Source organism: Furipterus horrens, unplaced genomic scaffold (genome assembly GCF_987537825.1).
Source record: "Furipterus horrens unplaced genomic scaffold, mFurHor1.1.pri manual_scaffold_3, whole genome shotgun sequence".
NCBI classification, from domain to species: Eukaryota; Metazoa; Chordata; class Mammalia; order Chiroptera; family Furipteridae; genus Furipterus; species Furipterus horrens.
The window spans coordinates 145,270,779-145,293,872 of record NW_028327173.1 but is presented as its reverse complement, the minus strand read 5'-3'; the positions used below and the strand labels follow the sequence as shown (position 1 = coordinate 145,293,872).

At 39.1% G+C, this 23,094-nt stretch overlaps 1 protein-coding gene across 2 annotated transcripts in view; it reads right to left on the bottom strand.

Annotated features, from left to right (window-relative positions):
- SPRED1 (sprouty related EVH1 domain containing 1) overlaps positions 1-6,972 on the bottom strand; it is a 106,764-nt gene extending 99,792 nt beyond the window's left edge. For both annotated transcript variants that reach the window (XM_090270391.1, XM_090270392.1), the window contains exon 1: positions 5,806-6,972. In XM_090270391.1, coding sequence (XP_090126517.1) covers positions 5,806-5,837 — 32 coding nt within the window. In that variant the 5' untranslated portion in view covers positions 5,838-6,972. The remainder of the gene's footprint in view (positions 1-5,805) is intronic.
- Positions 6,973-23,094: the final 16,122 nt, after the last annotated feature.

Here is a 23,094-nt window from a genome sequence, read left to right as displayed (position 1 = left end):
CATACCTTTGGGTTCAGGCTTCAAACAGCAGGAGATCTTAAACTCTTGTGCCATGGATCTCTGTCAGTCTGATGAAGCCTATGGCCCCCTACTCAGAACAATATTAAAGGCTTAAAATAAAAACAGGGGATTATAAAAGAAACCAATTGACTTAATTATCAAAATATTTTAAATTTTATAACTAATACAAAATATAGGTGCTTCTTTATTAGCATTAAAATATAAGCTCTAGCAATAGTGTAAATAATTGTAATCATTTCATACTAGAGACCGTAAGTGTTATTTCAAGATACCTATTAACCCCGGGCATCAAATTTTTTATTTTTAAATCTGATTTCTTTTGCTGTTATAGATGAATTATATCCTTCTAAAAATAAATAATGTTGAAGTCCAAACCTCTAGTACCTCAGAAAGTGAACTTGTTTGGAAATAGGGTCATTGCAGATGTAATTAGTTAAGAGCAAGTCATACCAAAGTAGGGTAGGGTGGGCTCCTAATCCAATGAATGGTGTTCTTATAAAATGGCCATATAAAGACACAGAGACACACAGAGAGAACACCATGTGATGATGAAAACAAGTATAGAATTAGGCAGCTGCAAGCCAAGGAATGACAAAGGTGCCATCAACCACCATTAGCTAGACAGAAGCTAGGGAGGATTCCCTTATTGATTTCAGAGAGAGCATGATCCTGCCAACACCTTGATTTTGAACTTCTAACCTCCAGAACTGAGACAATAAATTTCTGTTGTTTTAACCCACCTACTTTGTGGTCCTTTATTATGGCAACCCTAGGGAACTAATACAATTGAAATTCCAAGTACTTCTAATTCTGCTATGGCTTCTTGATGTTTGTTCCCTTCAATTACAATACAGGCAAGGTTCAGTTACATTAGTAGCCTGAATTCTAAGAACTCTGTCTCAAGCAATGTAACACCCTCATCTATGATCCATTACTAATGAACTATATTTTAACAAAAATGATAACCTACACCAATCATTTTTTTTCACTCAAACCATTCTGAGAGCCACAAAAATCAACATGTTAGGAGTTTGTAAGGACTATGGTTCTGAGCTCTAAAATGAGATGCTATGAAAAAAAAATTTTGTCATAAACAGCAAACTAAATCTATATATTAAAAAAATACATAATCTATGTTAACTTCTTAATCTATTAAATTATCCTTTAGTGTTAGATTAACATGATTTGTATGAGTAACCAAATGAAAAGACTTACAACCTTGACACTTCTTGGCCAATTAAAACAAGAGGGTTGATATCTTGTTGGTATAAATATTCCTTTTAGTAATACTCAAGTTGATGTTTAAATCCAACAGCCTAATAGACTTAAAAGAAGGCTTAAAGAGCACTCCAAACTTCTCCATCTGTGATGTATATATGACATATTATAAAAGACACATGGCTATTAAGCCCAAAATAAAAAAATCTTTAAAAATTATGAACATACCAATTATTTCCCAATTTTTTATCTTGATCCTTCAAAATTCATGCTTCTACTTCATCATCCTACCAGATCTCTACCAGAAGTGGTTCATTTGCTTAAATATTTCAAAAACAACAACATAATAAAATTAATTAACAAATATGTGTTACAAGTCTAGTAACTTGCAATATGTCTATCACCGTATTACTTTAGGGTACATTAGTACAGGAAGCACCCATAATACCGCTTTAGTTCAAATACCTTGATTTACAAATATGCAAAACAAGGCCCAGAGAGGCTGTCACTTGCCTGGAATCACAGAACAAATTAGTGAGAGCTAGGACAGCCAATGCATCTCCCAATTCCAAGTCCAATGTTCTTTACACTATACTATATATACTGCGTAAAGGTTGGTAAAAGTTAAATTATCTGCAAATGACTTTTGTATGATCACATACATTGTAATTCTACTTACAATACAGTATTTTTAAAGTTATTGCCCAAAAACAACCTTGCAAATATTTTAAATATTGATTTTTATTTTTACCATCCAGCGCCTTTTAAAAATAGGCACAAGATCTCATTTCCTCATTTAAAATTGGCAAAAATTTTTTTCTAAGAGAAATATACATTTCAAGGTATAAGCACTCTCATACACTGAGTTTTTTTTTCTAGAGGGCAATTTGGCAAAAAGAATAAAATAAAAATTTTGCATCTCTTTTATAACTATCCCTGCAGTATTCTCAAGGAAAAAGTATAATATATCTGGATGAAGACAGAACTCAGGATCAAATGCAGCACTGTTCACAAATATACAAAAATAGTATTGATTAAAACCAATGTATGTTATATATTGAATATAATGTAGCTATTAAAATTATAATATTCTAGAAAGTAATGGTATAGGAAAATATTCACAAAATATTAAGGTATAATAGTATTTACCACACAATTCCATTCTGTTGAAAATACATGTATATACATAAATCATATAATACATGGGTAAAGCATTTATCAAAGTCCTTGGCACATAGTAAAAAAATCCAATAAATGAGTATGATTCATTAACATCATAGGAAAGGAAAGGTATGCTTATGTAGAAAATGTTAAGACATTATCTTAATAGTAGAAATGCAACCAAATTATTATTTATTCATTTTAAAGACCATTTTTTACATTATCTGAAATAAACTATTACTCCTGAGTGGAGGAAATTATCTTTTTTAAACTGTACTTTTAATTCGGTTCCAGTTCCTACTGAAGGTTGGAAAAGAAAAGCAGAATTTCACCAACCCTTCCCTAATCTTACTCATAATAGATCCTTCACTAATTCTTGTTTAAATATATACTCACAATTAACTTCTGGGAGCTACCTCTCTACAAAGGACTCTTATTTCCAATAATACGGCATGTAATGGAGGATTTCAAAATGAGGCTTGTGAAGGCCTTACTGGATTTTACCATAACGGCTAGAAAAGGTTAATTTAAGGTTTCTCAAGATATTGGTGATTTTCACTTTTTCTCTGAAATCTGAACTCAGCTTAAGAAACATTCGAGCGTTAAGAACATCTTCACTGCAATTAAATTCTTATTAATTTGGGCTTTTAAAAAGATGAAAAAAGAAAAAGGGAAAAATATACATAAGGATTTTATAACTAAAATCTACAGGACAGTTTTAAACCATGCTAAGTCTTCATAATATATCTCTTATTTCTTCATAAAATGTACAATTATAAATAATAAATGGCCATTTCAAAACGTTACTTTGTATATTAAAGATAAGATATGTAAATTATCAGAAAAGCTACATTCCAGCCTTATCTAGGTAGTTCAATTGGTTAGTGTCTTCCCAATATACCAAGGTTGTGAGTTCAATCCTGAGTCAGGACACATATAAGAATTGACCAGTGAATGCACAAATAAATGGAACAAATTGGATGTTATTTTTTTTCTTTCTCTTCCCCTTCCTCTATCCCGCCCCCCGCCTCCTCTTTCTAAAATCAATAAATTTAAAAAAATGTTTTAAAGCTATATTCTGAAAAAGTTCACTGTGATTTAGGTAATATACAATGTTGCCCTAATAAAACTGATTACCAGATGAACTCATCACTTTATGTTTAAAAAAAAAGTAAAACACCAAGAGTTTGTCTTCATGAAGAGTTAGCATCTAACAGCAAAATATTATACACTAAAACATGATTTTCGTCCTACAAAAACTAGCATAACAACGCTCCTAGGGAATAACGTCAATAAAGCAGGATAAACTTATGAAAATAGAATTCTAAAACTCTGGGTGAGTTCCATACTAAGTACATTTAAAATTAGTAAAAAGAAAAAGTAGTACTCCCAGTTAAAAAAAAAAAAAAAAGCCATTTGGTGTTTCAAATACAAACATCTTTGGGATTAAACCACTGGGAATATATACTCATTTTTTGTGTGTAACAGCACTATCATCCACTGCTATCATCACCACACGAAGAACTTGCACCCTGAATTTGTCCATGGCAAGTGTTAGAAATACAGCCCATTTAGAAACTATATTTTACACGTTTCAATTCACATTCCTCATTTGCTTTTCTATTACATGGAGGTATTCAATATTTTACTTTAAACATGTTAATTAGTTTTTCCCCATCTCTGAAACAAACTTGACATTTTGATCCAAGCTTTCTTAAAAGATACTAATAAAAATTATCGTCATTCCGTTCAGAATTTTTAGCAGTTTTTCTTCTAACAAAGCGTTATCTGAGATACAATACTTGATCTCTCTCAAAGTAGGTCTAATCTACGGAAGGCAGTGAGACAGTGCACTGCACTGTGAATGGACAGCCAGGTATTTTATGAATGGAGGAGATCACGTGATCCCAGCACCTCCCAGAACTGATATTTCCCACATAACTGTGTCAACATTCTGAGAACAGGGGTAGTTATTTGTGGGTGCCTATGTTTTTTAATTTAACCTGTAACTTAGAATTTTCTTACTTACCGAGCTCAATAATCTACATGAATACAATAAAGTTTCGAATTTTTTTTTCTTAGGAAATCCTTTCAAGATGTCCAAGGTGATGGATGTTTAATTAATTTTTTTTATGAATGAAAAGTGTGCTATGCAAATGAGGGCGATTCACAAAAAAAAAAAGAGAGAGAACATGGCGGCCACTTCTGCTTCTCGACTGCACTGACACTGCAGCAATCTACCTTCTCCCACACCCGCTCATCGGAGGAGCGCGCTGGGGGGTTGGGAAGGGAGGAGAGACGCTGCTTGGCATTTCTCAGGCTATTTTATGTTAAACAGGCCTAGGCTTTGGACTTTAAAGTTCTCTAGAAAAGGTCTGACTGGAGGAATGCACTTTATTTAAAGGAATGCGTCCTAAGACTAGCCCTAACTCACTTAACTCTTTCCAGTCCTCGAAAGATAAACACAACTTGAATTGCGAGAAAACGTATGCTAATATCCTGCATGAAATTAAATCGCGTCTCCATAGGAAACTGTCATCGCACCATTATTTCTCCAAGCAGCTGTTACGTTAAAGCAAAATATATAAAAGGCAAAGTACTTTGTTTGGAAAACATAAGAACTGCCAAAATAAACAAAATCTTTAAACGGGATGCTCTATAAGTTAATCAATGAAATCAACATGTTCAGCAATGTAAATACTGTTAAGTCAGCGCCAACGGTGTACTTTAATACAGCTGAGGGATAAAAATTAGCATTCAAAATACACCTGATAAAGACATGTCCAACGTTCACAAAGGTAAAATATATTAGTTCAACATCTCCCACCCACACTCCAGGTGTTCTAAAAATGTTCCCCTAGCCCCATTTTTTGCAATAATCTTACAGGTCATAAGTTTAAAAAAGGAGGGGAGGGGGTGGAGGCTTAATCGGTATTTAAGAGTCACTGACTCATCGAATTAAGATTCAAGAGCAGTTTGCTGCAAGAAGTGCTCCCACACATTAGTTTGCAAGTGAAATAGCTATAAAAGAAGAAGGATGGATATTCAGGGTACGTTGATTGGCATGTTAAAGTGAAAAAGGACAGGCCAAAGGTCTTCCAGGAGAAGGGGTAATTTCTATCCAGCCTCCATCCATCCACCCACATGACTCCATCATATCCTGGACATAAACCTGCCATCCAACCCCAACCCTCAATACCGTTCTCCAGAAGAAAGTAACTCAATGGGGGGAGGGGGGGTGCTGCCGTGAAATTAAATGGCTAAAGCAATCAAGTTATCTCCAGAACAAGATGCACCGAACTCTCCAGGGTTGCAAGCTTTCGGGCACCCGAGTCTCCGAGGGGTCTGGGGGTCAGCGGAGGAAGGAGGGGCGAGGGGCTAATAATCAAGATCTATGAGGCTTACTCGTTGTCAGAAGTCGCCGTCTCCTCGCTCATCTTTCCCTCACCGTGATCCGATCTGGAGATGGAGGAGCAACAGTAGGCGGAGGAGCAGCAGCAGCAGCAGCACCGAGGGGCAGGAGGCAGCGACGGCCGGGGGGGCGCAGGGGCAGCGGCTCAGGGGCCTCACCATGGTGGACGCCTCACTCAGAACGGTGCCCCCCCAGCCGGGAACCCCGGCCACCCCCGCAGGGGGGTGGCGGCAACAACCTTCGCCGTGGCGACCCCAGCCTCTTTCCTCGCCTCAGAGGCCAGACGAGTGATCCGAGGAGGCCGGGGACGGTGCGTGGATAAGAAAAAAGGAAGGGGGGCTACAAGGGCTCACTGGAGAGCTGCTCCTCCCGCCACTGGGGTGGAGTGCGGCAGGGTCCGGCAGGGAAGGAGCGGGCAGGCGGGCGGAGAAGCCCGGAGCAGAGACAGCGCTTCCCTCAGGGATGCGGAGAGGAGGAAGCAGAGCTCGGCTTGGTGGGGATCCGTAGGGGGGTGCCGAGTCCAGGCTCCGGGCGGCGGCGGCGGCGTGGTCCTACCGGAACCCACCCCACAATCTCCCGCCTCGCTGCAGGCTGCCCGCTCAGCCCCGGGCAGCGAGTGGGGCGGTCCTCAGGAACGAGCGGAACCGGGCGATGGGCCTGCGGTGGCGGATTCCTCCAGACACGCTCAAGCCGGGACGACTCCAGAGGGGGAAGAGGGGGCGGCGAGGAGCGTGTGTGGCGGTAGCAGGCAAGCCGCTCGCTCCCACCCGGGCCGGCGAAGAGCGGGCAATCCCGTAGAGCAGGGTTCAGAAGAGCGGCTTGAGAACGAGGAGAGCGGCCGCAGGTCCCCCCGCCAGCCGGTGCCCAGCTGCAGCTCCGCGGGCCAGTGCCTCACCTCCCCACACCCGCCAGAGGGGAACCGCGAGGGGGGCGGCGGAAGCGCTCACGCCGCCCGCTCCTTCCGCCGCCGCCGCTGCCCGACCCGGAGGCCCCCGCAAGAGGAGGCGAAGTAGTCCCTGGCGACTTCTCCCGGCCTCTGGCTTCCTCCGGAGGCCGAAGTGACCGCAGGGTGGGGTTGCCGAGCAGGGTGCCGGGGCTGTGAGGGCGTGTGGGCAGGAGGACCAAAAGCTGCGGTCTCCGGGCGAATCACTGCAACTCGAAGTCGTGTGCAGCATAGCAAGTTTCAGGAAAGTAGTTCCCTCCTCCCTTCATTTCCCAAATCGTTGTCGAGCCACTGAGCGGGGATAGGGAGGAGGGAGGCGGAGGGATACGCCAGGCACCAGACTCGGTGTGCGTGCGCGCGCTCCAAACTCTTGGCACTCTGCGAAAGGGGGCGGGGGTGTGAGCTGCACAAGGAGCTGTATGGGAGGCTGCATTGTTGCGGCGCGGTGCTCCCCGTTACTCGCTTTGGAATATCCGAGTTGTTTGAACGAAGAGGCTAGAATGACAGTGTGCTCCAAGAGAATATTGGAGGCTACTCTGATCTGACGTGTGTGTGTTCTTGCAGAGCGAAGAATGGAACTGGCATGAGTTCATCATTAGTTGGCGGGGGTTAGAAGAGGGACAGTACAAAGAGAGCTCCGCCTGCTGTCCTCTGCTTGCATTACTGCGGTGTCCTAGCTGCATGCACAGCGTGTGTGTGTGTGTGTGTGTGTATTAGAGAAAGAGTTGATTTTAATACCCTGGATTCTTACTGCGCAAGGTGTACGCTGTGCAGAGCATTCATATCCGAAAGCTAGAATGGTTGTTAATGGAGAACGACTTCCATTGAAGCCCAGGGTAGGCGTGTTACATGAATCTGGCGCAGCCAGAAGCACAGGAAATAACTCCCGCCGCGAGTGAGGTTGCATAACTATAGCGCAGAAGATGCCTCTGTGGCATGAACTGCTCTGAACGGAGGCGGAACGAGAATTGAATAGGCAGCTGTCACGTTTGCTTTGTTAGAGGACAATGTATGCATTCATCTCAAAAGGTTTTTGCACAAAAGCCTGCTTAGGTTGCGGGCTGGAGTATAGGGGCCCCCAGACTAGAGGACTCTGAGCCCCTGGCTTCACAAATTCTATTATCTCTTCCCTACCTAGAAAGCCAGCGTGTATGTGATCCAGCCTGGGGGACGGAATCCCAAGCGGACTCCAGATTTTCTGACGCATCTCCCTAGGTAATCTGTCTAGCTCTGGACGCAATGCTTTCCTCTTCGTGCTCAGTCTTGTGTGACCTGGGTATGAAGGTTGCTGCCCCTGCACCTTGAGGGGTAGAACAATTCCTGAGGAAGAAGAAAGTGGGAGAACCTCCCACACAAGCCAGCACTCTTCTTCTGGCATCTGTCTCGAGGAAGTTTCAGGATTACTGTTCTCGGGAGCGTGTACAGTAGTAGCCTGTTAACAGCGTTTTGCCCATAGTAGGTGCTTAATAAATGTGTGATGAATGAATAAAGGAGCTAAACCAGTCAGCCTGCCCCCCAAAAAGCATTCTGTTGGTTTCTGAGGTTTCTTGCTTCCTGCCTCAGCAGCAGCAGCAGCAGCATGGTCCTTACTACAATGAGGAAGGGGTAATGTTGGTGACAGGAAGAGGTGAGAGGATCTGGCATAATCAGGCCTTACCTCTGTTACCTCTGAACCTGAGATTTTTTTTTTTTTTTTTTTTAATCTTGCTCCTACTTAGAACCTGTAAATGAGAGTGCTGGTACTGGCCTGATCTCCTTACAGTACTACTGCTAACCGCTTCAGCTGCTCAGATTTGAATCAAGTACCATCAGTTACAATTTGTGTTCTAGACAAGTTACTTAAACTCAGCCTGTGTAAAATGGGGATAATAGTGCCTAATTCATAGAGTTGCTGTACTGATTAATAAGGTGTAAATATATGTAAAGCACTTAAAACAGATTCCGTCGGCAGCCGTCCGTCTCGAGAGACGATGGCGTAGCTTCTTGAGAGTCTATCTGCACCGCCGAGAATGGCTGTGCAGTCTGACTCGGGAGTGACAATCCCTGCCGCACTTGTTACAGGTGAAGGCAGATGGCCGTTGTTGCTGCTGTTGACGCTGCTTCCGCCTCGATCTTTTCTGGACCGCCTCCTCCTTGCGCGCAGCCTCTGCACGTGACGTACCTTGCCTGACCGCGAGCCTCCAGGCTAGGCGGTCGTCTGCTTGAACTTCCCATGTGTTGAGATTGATGGAGCATTGTGTCATGTCCTTTTTGCAGATGTCTTTGAACCACAGTTTTGGGCGCCCTGTCATCCTCTGGCCTTCTGCTAGCTCGCCGTAGAGGAGGTCTTTGGGAATACGGCCTGCATCCATTCTTTTGACATGGCCGAGCCACCTGAGGCGTCTCTCACTAAGAACTGCATGCAAACTGCTCATATTGGCTCGCTTCAGCACCTCGGTGTTGGGGACCTTATCCTGCCTTAAACAGATTAAAAGCAGAGTAAGCCCTAGCTCTTACTACGATTTTGTAAAACGGAGATAATAAACTGCATGATAGGCAGTGCCAGGTTGCTCTGAGGGTTTAATGTAGAGCATTCAATAGCTTTGTTCACTCAATAAATAAGTCGGGCTTTTTTCTATGCTAGACACATACCCTGACCCTTAGTAAATCATCAATAAATGATAGTTCTAGGAGCTATGATTAAGTAAGTACAAGGAACGTTGGGTCACTTGCAAAGCCTCATTTTCTTTTGAAGAAATTTCCACCTGTTTGAGGTTCAAGAGCATCATGGAAATTATCAATAACAGGCTTTGGGAGAAGGTGTGAAAACCATCTTGATTGTCATTTGCAAGGCACTATGCTGGCCACTTTCACACACAGTGCCTACCCAAAGGGGCAAGATGTAACTAACAGCGTGAATTAATGCTTTCAGATTGTTCCCAATCCCATGACCAAGACATAGTCACCAAACAGTTCTTTTTTATAAGTCCTCACTAAACATTGATAGGTTCTGTGACTTTAAGGAAACAATGAATAACAAAATCAGTTTTACCAAAGGCTAATTGATATAAACAAGACTTAATTTCCTATGTTATAACAAAATGACGTTGAACAAAGTGATATTATTCAAGGACCTGCTGTACACTACAAGTACTGCTTTAATGCAGACTCCTAGATCCCACTCCAGACATTGTCATCCCAGATCTGTAATGGGACTAACAACTCTGTTTTTCTTTCGCTTTTCTTTTCTTTCTTTTTCTTTTTTTTTCTGAAGTATGTCAGGTCCTTCTTAGCCCTTCATAGACTACTCCCTTTCCTTGCAACCTCGTGTCATCATATCTCTGAACACATCTCTAATTTTAGCCTCTTCCAACAGAACACACACACACGAAAAGTGGCACAACATATATTTTAGCGTAAGGTAGTTAGATACTGGTCAAGGCCAGAGAACTGGTTCAGCTAAGGAAAATGGATTCAACAAGTCTTGAAAAGCTGTGTGAGAAGATAAATAAAAGTCACAGTTTCACCTTATGTTCCAATTCCATTTAGTTGATTGAGCACTAGTCAAAAAGGATTCTGGGCCCTATCAGGTTCAGGAGGGTAAGGGACCCTTGCATTTGCTCCGTTGTATTTTCTCAGGAGGGTTTGTGAAAAGGAGCTGGTCACAATAGCTGGCGCTTATGGCTCTCAGTACTATTGTCCTGAGCTTAAGAATTAGCCACAGCCACTTCACACGTAACCTGTTACAGATGATTAATTATCGAAGCATCCATAGGCCAACAGCACAATTGACAAGTAACTGTCACTATAGGAGGTCATCAGAGTTAAGAAGGTACAAGTGGGTTTTGAGTTCCAAGTAGGTATCAGACCAGAGTTCACAAGGAAAGCAAAGAAGCCTTTCCTCATGGAGACACTGGAAGATGGCGTGGAGCACTCCAATTCAAGGCTTTCTCCTTCTTTCCAGACCACTTGGTCCATAGTGATCATCTTTCTTATGAACCACGAATTTGTCATCCCATATTCTTTTATTTTTACCTTTACTGTTTTAAACTGTACTAATAATTCTCTTTCTCTCCCTCCACCCTTTTTTTTTTTTTTTTTTTTTTTGGTGTGTGCCACTTAACGTTTTGTGAGTTTATGTTTGTTTTCCCAGTTATATTTTAAGTGCCTTGAAGGCAGACGCAGCATTTCATATTTTTTTGGTGTTTCTGTCAGCATTGGTTTTAAGTAATGGAAGCTTTTCAAGTGAAATATGATGCCAACGCTTGTGCGTGTATATATAAATGAAGCTGTACTCACTGACACTGTGATGGAAATCAGGAGTCCCCTCTGGCTTCCTATTGTGACTTGAACACTACTGCAGTTCAGCACTTCACACACACCGTGCCTTGTACTAATAAGCTCTCAGCAGATATTTGTATACTTGAAAAAGCCAAAAGAGGAAACAGCCATGCCAACATCTGAGGTTCTCACAGAATATAAAATATATGTACACATTTCCATTTCTAAATCTACTCTTAACATTACTCCTTAGCAGATGTTATTAAAATTTTATATTGTAAAACTGTAGTTAATATGTGCCTAGATCAAAGAGGACACTATTTTCATGCTGTACTTTGTTTAATGAATGATTTTTTTTCATGTAACCAGTCTCTTGGCTAATGAGCTCTGCCTCTCAGTGGAATTAGTAAATGGTAACCATGTTTCTAAATAGTTTCCTTGCCTCTGGCATGAGTCGGTTTCTCCATCACTAAGGTTTCCATGTTCTTCTAAACTAATACAGAGTATAAAGGAGAGAAGTATGCTATTTTATTTTTTTCCCAAAGGACTACAGTTGTTGGTGTGGTAGTATCCGGTGAGTGTGAAATCAGTTTACTTTTAATGCTATAACCGCCTTTTACAGGAAGTTTCCACAAGATTACAACCAGTACAAGGGAAATGAGCAGTCTGCAATTTCCTTTATTTTCAGTATAATCTTAGCAGGGAGGATACTTACTAGGCCTCAGACTACTAAATAAAGCACTACTATCTTACCATCATTCTCCCAAATAGCTTCAGCATGCTTATTCTCTGAAGGTGATATCCCATGACAACAAGATTTCCAAGACCATGTGCATGCAACACAAATTCAGTACACAACAAGTGTCTAAGCAGTTCCTTGGATTTTGTTTTAAATATAGCATTTGGCTTCTCTTTTAGTGAGTAATAATAATTAGCCATTTTATAGGACTGTAAAACTTATGCCCCCTGGGAACTTACCTTTCTAACACCTTTGCCCACTAGGTATTATTATCAACTCTAATTAACAGACAGAATTAGAAACTAAAGATCAGAGAGGTTAGTTGACTTACCAGAGGTCACACATTAGTAAGGATGTGGCTAGAGCTCAAACTCAAATTTTCTCCTTCTAAAGTCTGTGTGTGTGTGTGTGTGTGTGTGTGTGTGTGTATTATATATAACCTGTCTAAGATGGGATCCTTGGTGGGATATTCTTTACACTTCAAGTCATTATTACTGTGGAGGATGACTTGGCAGAAGAACCATACTTTTAGATAAAGAGAAGATTAAATTCTTGGCTGTTATCAGCTGCCTGCTGCGGGACTCAAGCACTTTATACCATCAGAATGTGATGTGAAAACCTCTGGTGTCTCTTTTGTGAATTGGTAACTAATTCTAGAGCTTTGATAAGAAGCCTACTTCCATTAGGGGGCAAAAAACATTTGGGTTTTTTTTGGAATACTAACAGTTTTGATGATCATAGTAGCAACTAGCCAACATCTGTGGCTATTTAAGTTTAAATTAAATAAAATAAGATTAAAATTTTTCTCCTGCCCTGTGTGGGTAGCTTAGTTGGTTAGAACATCATTCTCATAGGCCAAGGTTGTGGGTTCAGTCCCTGGTCAGGGCACATACAAGAATCAACCAATCAATGCATAAGTAAGTGGAACAACAAAATTGATGTTTCTTTCTTGATCACTCTCTCCCTCTAATCAATCAATAAGTTTTTTTAAAAAAAAAACCTTTAAAATTTTACCCCTCAGTTCTACTTGCCATATTTCAAGCGCTCAATAGCTACAGATGGTTTATGGCTACCATATTGGATAGTTCAGATATAGAACATTTTTATTATCACAGAATATTCTTTTGGGCACTTTAATGTGTAGATGTGTTGCTGTAAACAACACAAGTAGCTGTCTTGTTATTAATATAGACATCTAACAATGATTATGCTTTCAAATATGTAATTGTTGGTTTGAACTGGGACATACTGTATTCCCTCTTTTGACCTCAGATTGTCTTCATTGCCATCAACTCAGGGTAAAAAGAAGGATAATCTAATAATTAAAGTCTGTGATAAACCTACAGAATCTTCTATATTGGGAAGCAGAAATTCATTGATTTATTTGTTTTATAAAAATACTTTTAATGCTCACATTTAGTACTGTAAATCCTTCCTATTGAAAGCAGCAAAGCTTCACCTGGGAGCTTATTAGAAACGCAGACTCTTGGGCTCCACCCCAATCATCCTACAACCCTAAGCAATTATAATCTGCATTTTAACAGGATCCCCAGGTGATTCATCTGCACATTAAAGTTTAAAAAGCCCTGCTTTAAATAATCTCTTTCCCCCTAATATGGCCCTTCCTAATCTTGACAAGATATGTTTTTCTTCAGGTTTTTCCAGCCCCGAAGTATATAAAAGTGAGATAGACCTACCATCCTTTCCAGCCCTTTTCCTGAACCCCCTCAAGAGGATTTTTGTTTCAATTTGCTTTTAGCCTCTTCTTTCTGGTCTATGATTTAGACCACTGAACGGCACTTTGGCTCCGCTCCTCCCTGAATTCAACCTAGATGACTTGAGGGCTGCCCCTTTCCTTCCCACAGCTTCCCATTTCCCTCCTTTCTATTAAATCTCCATATTTTCCTAAAAAAAAAACAAAACAAAACTCCTTCTTTTTTTCTAACTCTCTTTTCTGACTTCTTGGAGGGTCCCTCCTCTTCCCATTCTGCAACATCACACTTTAGTAGATTCTGTAATACTTTATTAAGCATGTGGAAAGCCAGGTAGTTCTACACAACTCACTCAGAGAATCTTAAAACTTTGCATTTTGTTGTCACTTCTTTTTTGCTGTACTATAGTTTAAAAACAAAACAAAACTTCAGATCTGCCATTTACATATGACATTGACTCTTCCAGACCTCTAACTGCATTGGCAATGTGTGTGTGTGCGTGTGTGTGTATGTAATATATAGTTGAACAGTCATAATTGAAGGAATACAGGCATTTAGGTGATAGAGCTAGGAGGGGCATTATAAAGGAAATGTTACCATTAAAGGAAAAAGACAGTTATTTTTATTATCTGTGTTGTATAACTCCTTGTGTGGTCTAACGTTTCCTTTTGGTTTTCCATGTCTTCCTAGATATATTGTAAAATTTTAGAAACCAGCAAAAATGCTGTTACGGTGGTCGATATAAAAGACCAGTTTGGACACCGGTCAGGTGCTGGAGAGAAGAGGATGGATACAAATACAATGGTACCTCAGTACTAATCGTTAATTTGTTCCAGAACTTGCGATAAGTGCTGAAACCAAGGAGTACCAAGCAAGCATCCTCTCTTGCTGGGCAGCATGGTGACTCATACAAGTTCTCGCGAGTGCAATGAGTCCCGAGCAAGCACCGAGTGCTGAAACATTTTTTTTCTCATCAAAATGCGACAAGTATAGGGTTTGACAAGTTCTGAAGCCGACGAGTACTGAAGTATGACTGTATTAGGTGCCAGAATCCTCCAGACTACTTTAGCTGCTGGGAGGCCTTCTCTCCGGAAACACTGTCTAGCTAGGGAGACATGGAAAACCCAAAGGAAACATTTAGAAAACACAAGATGTCATATAAATACATGCCATGACAAGTAATAAAAATAACTCCTGTTGTTTCCTCTAATGACACAAATCTTATTAGCATTCCCAAATATGTCCATTTTGGAGCCCTATGATAGTAGCTTTAATATCTTCATATGATAAAATCTAAAATATACATCACACCGAAAAGTTTTGTGTTTAAAATTAGTTTTAAATTTAAGTTCCAGTGACATCTGGCCAGTCCTTAGCTCACCAGGAAGAAATACTTTCATTCTCCAAAAAGTTTAAAATCCTGAGAAGAGACTGTCTTTATGTTACAGAATGCCACCCTCAGCTCTGAAGTTCTTTATCAGGAAGTCCTACAACACTTCACACCCTTATTGTCTTCTGGGTTTTAGCCAATCTTTGTTTATTTCTAGTTTCCTTCCTTTGTTGGATCATGACAGTCTTCCTTCTGGGTCTCCTGCCAAACTGTGCCAAGTACTTTGAACAGTCTCTCTTTACTTGCCTTATTGTCTTTGCTTGTTTTAAATACATCTCCTGGTATTTTCCAAAAGACTTTTTAGAATTGATTTGGGAGGAAAAATTGCTTTTTACGGTTCTACAGCATTTAGGCTAGTCTGCATCTTAGAAATGTTATTCTTGATATATTCCATAATTCTATTCTTAACTATGTATTTGTTTAATGTCTGTAGTTATCCACTGTATCCAAATTTTTATAAAACCCAAATATTCATATGTATCAAATTATTTTTGTATAGTAACTTGTAAAGTGAGATGTCTGATAGGTGCTTACCAAACATTATTTTACATGATAATAGTAATTTATTACTCCAAAAGGACAACTTTTAATTTCTATTTTTAATTTATGTTTCTGGATCTCCTATTAGAATGTATAAATGGCATTAGAGATTTTGCCAAGCTTTCATTCAAATTCATAAATTCTATTTATATATGATTCCAGTTTCTTTTTTTACTTTTCAAATTTATAAATTCTATGTATGTATGATTCTAGTTTTTTTTTTCACTTTTTATACATCTGCAATGTCAAATTTCCTTGGAAATCACTTGAAATGTAGTTCATTTAATTCTAACAATAACTATTTCTTGGATTTTTAAAAATTCTTTTTTATCACCTTTACTTATGATATTGATCTTTTATAAAACCAATAGTACTCAGTAAAGGATAGAGAAATCCTTCAGAAATTATCATTAGAATTCATTACAGAGTGGTTTAAGATCAACTCTTAAAGGATCCATCTTCAATAAACTTACAGAATATGTCTATATCAGAAATATTAATTGATTAATTTTATATGCCAGGCTCAATAATAGAAATGAAATTATAGCAGTCCTTGAGTTAAAGGAATTTAGGTCAAATGAAGATGAAAACTGGTAGATTACCATTACCATGGTAAGAGCTATATGAGTTATGAATGAAGTGCTATGGGAGCAATTGATTTTGCGTCACATAAAATAGAAGACTAACAGTAGGTGAGTTACCATTAAACATTATTGTGAAACATAAACAAGAACAATGAAATTAGTTGTTTTCTGTATGTGCCCTGACCAGGGATCAAACCCACGACCTTGGCATATCAGGATGGCATTCTAATCAACTGAGCAACCCAGCCAGAGTAAGAATGAACATTTTAAATAATAAAAGATAGTGATCAATTCTCTTCTAAAAACAGTGTTCCATTTTTAATCAATTATTTTCTCACCTGTAGTATAGGAGAGTACTCTTTTCTCTACATCCTCCCTCAAAGTGATCATAAATGATCTCTTTCAATTTTTTCCAATGTAATACCCCCCAACATGTTATCTTATTTTTGTTTTAGTTTCCATTTCCTGAATTACTTTTTAAAATTTCATTCATGTTTCTTCTTTAGTGATTTCCTAATTCATCTGTTTCTTACTAATTTCTCATTGCCTCAATTTCCATATCTGTACCCTTAGCTAAATATTGGAATGAAATAAATGTTATGAAAATACATATTAAACATTATTATCAGTGGGTCACTGTGTTTTCTAAGAAAAATAATAGATAAAAATAAAAGTATTATTTTAAAAAGCTTTTTGAAATTATCTTTTCTGTATTTGATAGTTTTTATTTATGTAATTTTAAAATCTGCTTTTTCTCCAGTCACACAGAAACACTGTTTACATTGTATTCAGACTAGCAATAACAATGCATCAGGGAGAAATTTAGTGGAACTACTTAAGTACTGTTACTATAAAATGTACATTTGTCCATAGCATTTCCCCTAGCACAGCTTCCCCAACACAAAGGTGTTAAATAAAACCAGCATTACTTCTAAAAGTGTTATGAGATAGATACCTACCTTTCTCCTTTCCCAGATCAGTAATACAGAATAATCCACTCCATGAATACAAATGGGCAATTATTGCTGGGCTCTTTTATATAAAAATGTGGCACATGTTCTTCCCTGGTGGAGGACATGAAGATAATCATAATAGCTAACGTTTATTGCTTGCTTACTGCATACCAGGCACTGTTCCACGTACTTTAGATATGTTACTGCTGATCTCACCACAGGGTAGTTACTATTAGTATCATCTCCATTTTAGTGGCGAGGAAATGAAAGCACACAAGATTAAATAACTTGCTTGAGTAGGTTTTACAGCAAGAAAGTAGCAGACCCCCGATTAAAACTCAGGCTATCTGGTTCCAGAGCCCCTCTCACAGTCAATGTCAAACTACCATGACCAATGTTTGGCCAAAATAAAAGAAGAGAAAGGAACTGTAAGAAGGACATGGACAATGGGAAAAAGAAAAAAAGTGGGAGATAAGAAGAAGTAAAAAGAAAGAAAAATAAAGATGAAAAAGAAAAGGAAGGAGATAAGAAAGAAAGAAATGGGGAAAATTACCTTCTGCCTGTCATACCTCCAAACTAATGGCCAACTTAATGGGGCTTGCTCGCATCAGGACGAATGAGACGCGCTGCACTGTGCATACATTCCCCATGTTCCCTGAGCCCTTGACCCAACCACCCCATCACACCATCACACCCACATTCGGTACTTCTTCCAACTTGAGGACATTGCCCTGGCATCTTCCCTTGCTGCACTTCTAAGATTCACAAACATTGTAGAGGTGCGGACTGTTACAAAGAAAGATGAGATGGACTCTACCTCATCATCTGGTTTGAGCTTTTAGGCAATAATATAAACCGGAGGCCAAATGTTTACACAATATGTCCATAAAATATTCCAGAAGAAACAGTAAGATTTGGATTTCAAGTTCTCCCTAATTTATTACACTTACCTTATCTTCAACATGTAGAAAAGATCATGGGGAAGCATTACATGACAGTGCTACTCAATGGGGGTTGATTTTGCCCCCTCCGCTCTCGGACATTTGGTAATATCTGGAGATATTTTTAGTTGGCACAACTGGGGCAGGGAGAATGAGAATACTACTGGCATCTAGTAAGTAGAGGCCAGGAATGCTAACAAGGATAGCCCCTCACAACAAAGAACTATCTAGCTCAGTACGTCAAAAGTACTAAGGTTGAAAAGCCCTGCCCTGTAAGACAGTGCTATCCAGGCTCAGGTTAAAGCTAACTTCCAGTGGCATGAGAATTTGTTCTCTAACAAAAGTACAAGGACAACTGGAACGTCTTTTTTAAGCAAATTCCACCTTTTCATTCCAACTCCTTCCTGTCTGGCCAGGCCATTCATAAGAGAGGAAAAAAAGGTGCAAAACAGAAGTCATATAAAGGTCCAAGCCAAAATATTTGGGTGTAATTTCTTGCCAGGGTTTTCTACCTCTAGTTATTTGGATGATATTTTTTGGGTGTTTCTTTGTAAAGCCAGGAATTGAAATGAAACTGAGCAGGTATTGTTGAGATAACAATAGAAGGAAAGGAAAACCTTTATTCTGCTGCAGCTGCCTGAAGAATACTTATTACCCAATAATTAGAATAAGATACTTTGATGAATCTTCCTTAAGAAAACTTTCTTTACAAATTCAAATATTACCTTTTGTGTTTTTATTAATGATAGCTGGTGATATGTTTAGAGTTTCTCAGAAAGTCAATAATAATAAATTTGATATTTATATACTATTTTAAATTTTATATACCAGTCTTGTGTACATTGTCTCATATAAGCCTGATATACTAATTTAGCATATGTGGAAACTGAAGACTCAAAAAGGTGAAGCTATTTATTCAAGCTTACATAAGCTAGTAGGAAGCAGATCAGGATTTGAACTCACGTTCTCTGACTCTGACTAAGTCTAGCATTATTTGTATAATGTAATTCTGCTTATCTTATTATCCCTGTTCCCAAAATCATTCAAAGAACAGAATATATCCCTACTGGTAGCTTTTAAAATGCAGCCCCAAATAAAATCAATGTATAAATTATATACATATACAACTATATTAAGATAGTGACATTGGAATTTGTTATAATTTTATAACAAATTATAATTTTATTATAATCATAAAAAACTTCAAAATAAAAGTTAAAAATGAACAAGATAAAAACAAGTAAAACTAAAACTTCTAATGCTTTATTCCTATACCTCAGTGGGTTATCATTTTGTGTAGTTATGGGGATTCTCCCAGTCCCTTTGGAGCCTATGGGAGAAATGGGGTTCGTTCCTTGCTATGTGTCAAACTGGGAGACCTGGCCTATCAGTGCCTCTTCAGTGACTCCATTAGAAATGGCTATTGTAAGATCAATATTAGATACCAATCCCAGTTCAGATCCACACTTATACCAAATGATACAACAGTAATAGGAGAATACGACTCCCATCTATGAGAATTTTTCAGTGCTTGAAAAATATGGATGGGAGGAGACTTCTGCCTCTTATCATCATCAGGGTAAATATATAGAGTGACAAGGCAGATCCACAGCACAAGATTGAAGCTTCAGAGCATTTCATTATGAAGGCCTTTATCTCAGAGTCACAAGGAATGATGCTTATCTTTCCTCTCCAGTGCTTCTTATATAGTAATCACTGAGCAAAATACATATTGGAGTCACTCAGTGAAAATGTAAAACTATTATACAGAGTGAGGAGAACTTGGGGACATGATGCAGGAGGGCTAAATCTAAACATACCATTTAGTTCATTCATTTAATTTGACTTAAGATGTCAGTACACCTTCTATAACTCTCTTGTTTCACTTTTTACCAGTATCCATGCTTCCTCCCTTTGTATAGATGGAACTGTATCAGATCTGGGACTAAGATGAGGTGAACAAAGTATTAAAAGTTTTAAATAATGTCTCTTAGCTTTCCTGAGACCGTGGAAATAATATCCATTTTGCCTTGTTTCTCCATGACTTACCCTCACATTTAGATAAGACAATAATACTTCACTTAACTATTTTCTGAGTGAAAATATTTCTTCAATTCCCACTCTAGGAAATCTTCCATCTGCAGAACATCTTCTGTTTTCAAGTCTGCTCCAGTTAAATTGCTTTCCGTCAAAGTATAATATTGTTGACTGGCCACCCTGTAGCCTTCATAATTCTTAAAATCTTCAACTTTTAAAAATAAAAGAGATATTAGAATATATTGGCTATGATTATTTTCATTTCAATTAATAGATTATTTAATGGCTATGTGAATTATATTTTTTAATTGTGAGAATTTAATTTAATGTGAAGATTCTAAGGCATCTAATTGCAGAAGGGACAGGAATGCACTAGGCCTCCACTTCAACTCGTCGTCGGCCGCCGTCCACCTCGAGAGACGATGGTGTAGCTTCTTAAGAGTCTATCTGCACCGCCAAGAATGGCTGTGCAGTCCGACTCGGGAGTGACACGGTATCTGTCTCCTCCCGTGTTGAATCGACATCTTGTGATGACGCTGGAGTGTCCTCTCCAGTGGAGCTGAAGCTACAGAGCCTGGGCAGGGTGATATGGAGGGTCTGCTGTTGCCCATGCAGCAGACCCCCCCTCTCTTCGCAGCTGAAGGGTCCAAGGGAAAGACGGAGTCAATACAGCTTGGCTTCAGGTGCGCCGCAGGAGTTGCCGGTGTTGACTACAACGTCAAACCGCCTTAGGGACTCTGGCTCCGGATTTTCTGTCGGGGTTTACTCCCTTAGCCTTTCCCCTGAAGAGGTATGCCGCAAGGCAGTGGAGGTTTTTTGGAGTCAGAGTTTTCCTTCTCTGATGTGCCCTGACTGGAAGATCGAACCAGCGACACTTAGCTCGCAGGCCGACGCTCAATCCACTGAGCCAAACCAGCCACTTCAACTAGGATCATGGATTTAAAAGTTTTTTCTGTCTCTCTGCTTGACCTCTGTATCTTTTTTTTTTCTCTTTATATTGGATGCTTTTACACTCAGATCAAATGGGGAAGGTAGCCACCAACCAGTTGCAGGTTTGTATTTCCTACATTTCAGCCACCAGAAAGAGGCTAATATTAATTTTTCGGTTCCAGTTCTGAAATTCTTTGGAAGAAATTATATTGGCCCAGCTTGGGAGTGCTTATGTCTAGACCAGTCATGGGAAGGGTAGGGTTAGGTCAGACTAATTTGGGGATTAGTAGTGTGATCTTATTATAATTATATAGATGATGGAGTTGAAGAGGGGCAGGCCCCAACTAAGTGGGAGATTGGCAGAAAAGGTTCCACAGAAATAATTTAGTCCAAGCCTTTCATGTCACAGATGATGAAAATTATGCTCCAAAAAGTGGATTGACTGGACTAGTGAGAAATCCAGAACTGGATCTCAGGTCTCCTGAGTACCAGACTCATGTTCTTTTATTCAGCAGACATTTACTAAGCATTTACTATGTGCCAGATCTGGTTTCATGTGCTCAGGCTGGTTACAACAGTAATCAACCACCACAGAAGCTTTCCTTGTCCTCGCTATACTGCTTCTTAGTTCAAACAGATTGTCTTCTGATCTCCCTTGTTTTACACAGCTTTTTTTTTTTAAATCACTGTGCCATTCTTCCTTATAGAAAACTCCAGAGCCAATTCTCTCTGCCTCTTCATTGCTTTCCCACATGCCGATTGATTCCTACATTAGCTTTTCTAAAATCCATATGGAGAGTGATCATTTGCTCTAATACACCCCTAATCACAAGATACAGATTTAATACACACAAGTCTTTTGAAAATATAGGGATGTTTTCCCCATTTATTTAGTAGTTATGATGCCCCACTAATTACTTTGCCTCAAGGGAGGGATATTTATATATAACAATTGCAAATTCTTTGGAAATTTTTTGGGACTACCAAAAGGGAAAGAAGATACAGGAATGGTCACTAACTTCAGTATTGGTGTATGGTCAGACACACATTGCGCTTTCCATTTGCTCACTATATGCTCTTCAGAAGTTCACTTAACTGCTCTGTGCCTTAATTTCCTAATTAATAAAATACAAGTGGGGATTAGATGATCTCTACTAAAATTATTTATAATTTCTTTTACTATATTCTTAAAAGGATTGGAGAAGCCAATGAAATATAAAATCCATTTCAGTTTCAAAATTCCACCTTTTCATGATAGCAAGTGGTTTTATTCTGCTTTATGCAAAGATGATTAGCCCTACATTTTACTATTTGTACATAGATCCTAACTGGTCTATTTATGTTCATTAAATAAACCAAATTTCTTTGAAAACAAGATGGCTTTGTCTCCCAGAGTTAGCATTATAATAAGTTGCTGCTCGATTTTTAAAATATCTATTTAGGTTGCCAAAAAAAATCTCACACTGGTTTTACAAGGAAAAATGTCATTCTTCCAAACGATTTCTTTCTCTCCATATTAGAAGGCTGAAATATAGCATAAATATGTAATTCATAATAGTTGAAAGTCTCCACACATTTTATTCCATGAAAATCTAAGAGAAATGGGAAGGAAAGGCATTTCCTTTTGCTCACTGGATGACTCCAACATGCCTGCCTGATGAATTCTCTTAGGCCTGCTTTAACTTCTTAACTACCTGGGTACACAGGTCTGTGCCTTTTTTTTTTTTTTTTTTTTTTTTGGTCTGATATCAGAACATTTTCATATCGAATTCTATTAAAAATGATCCTGGATCCAGCATTTCCACATTGCCCTTTGTTCCCTTGACTACCGGAGACAGTTATGCCTTGATGGGCCCTGGAAGGGATAGCATGTGAAATGTGCCATTTCCCAGAAACAGCAGTCTCTGTGGCTGGATTCCGGATAGGCATTCCTGGAAGCAAGCACTCAGGAGTGCTACTTTTAGCAACAATAGCAGCTAAGATATGATGCTCCAGTCAGGACATTGTGCTGTATCTTTTCTAAGTCTCTTGAATGAAGCACTTTGTGGGTGCTTCCTGAGCTCAGGGCTGAATGCTAGTATTCATGTTACATAGCTATCAGTGTTTTCACACTCAAAAGTAGCAGCTTGGTAATGGGCATCAAAAAATTTAAAAATACACAAAGCTTATCTTAGTAATTCTACTTCTTAAGAATTTGTCTTAAGAAAATAAATGTGTAGTATAGTGGCTGGCATATAGAAAACATGCAATAAA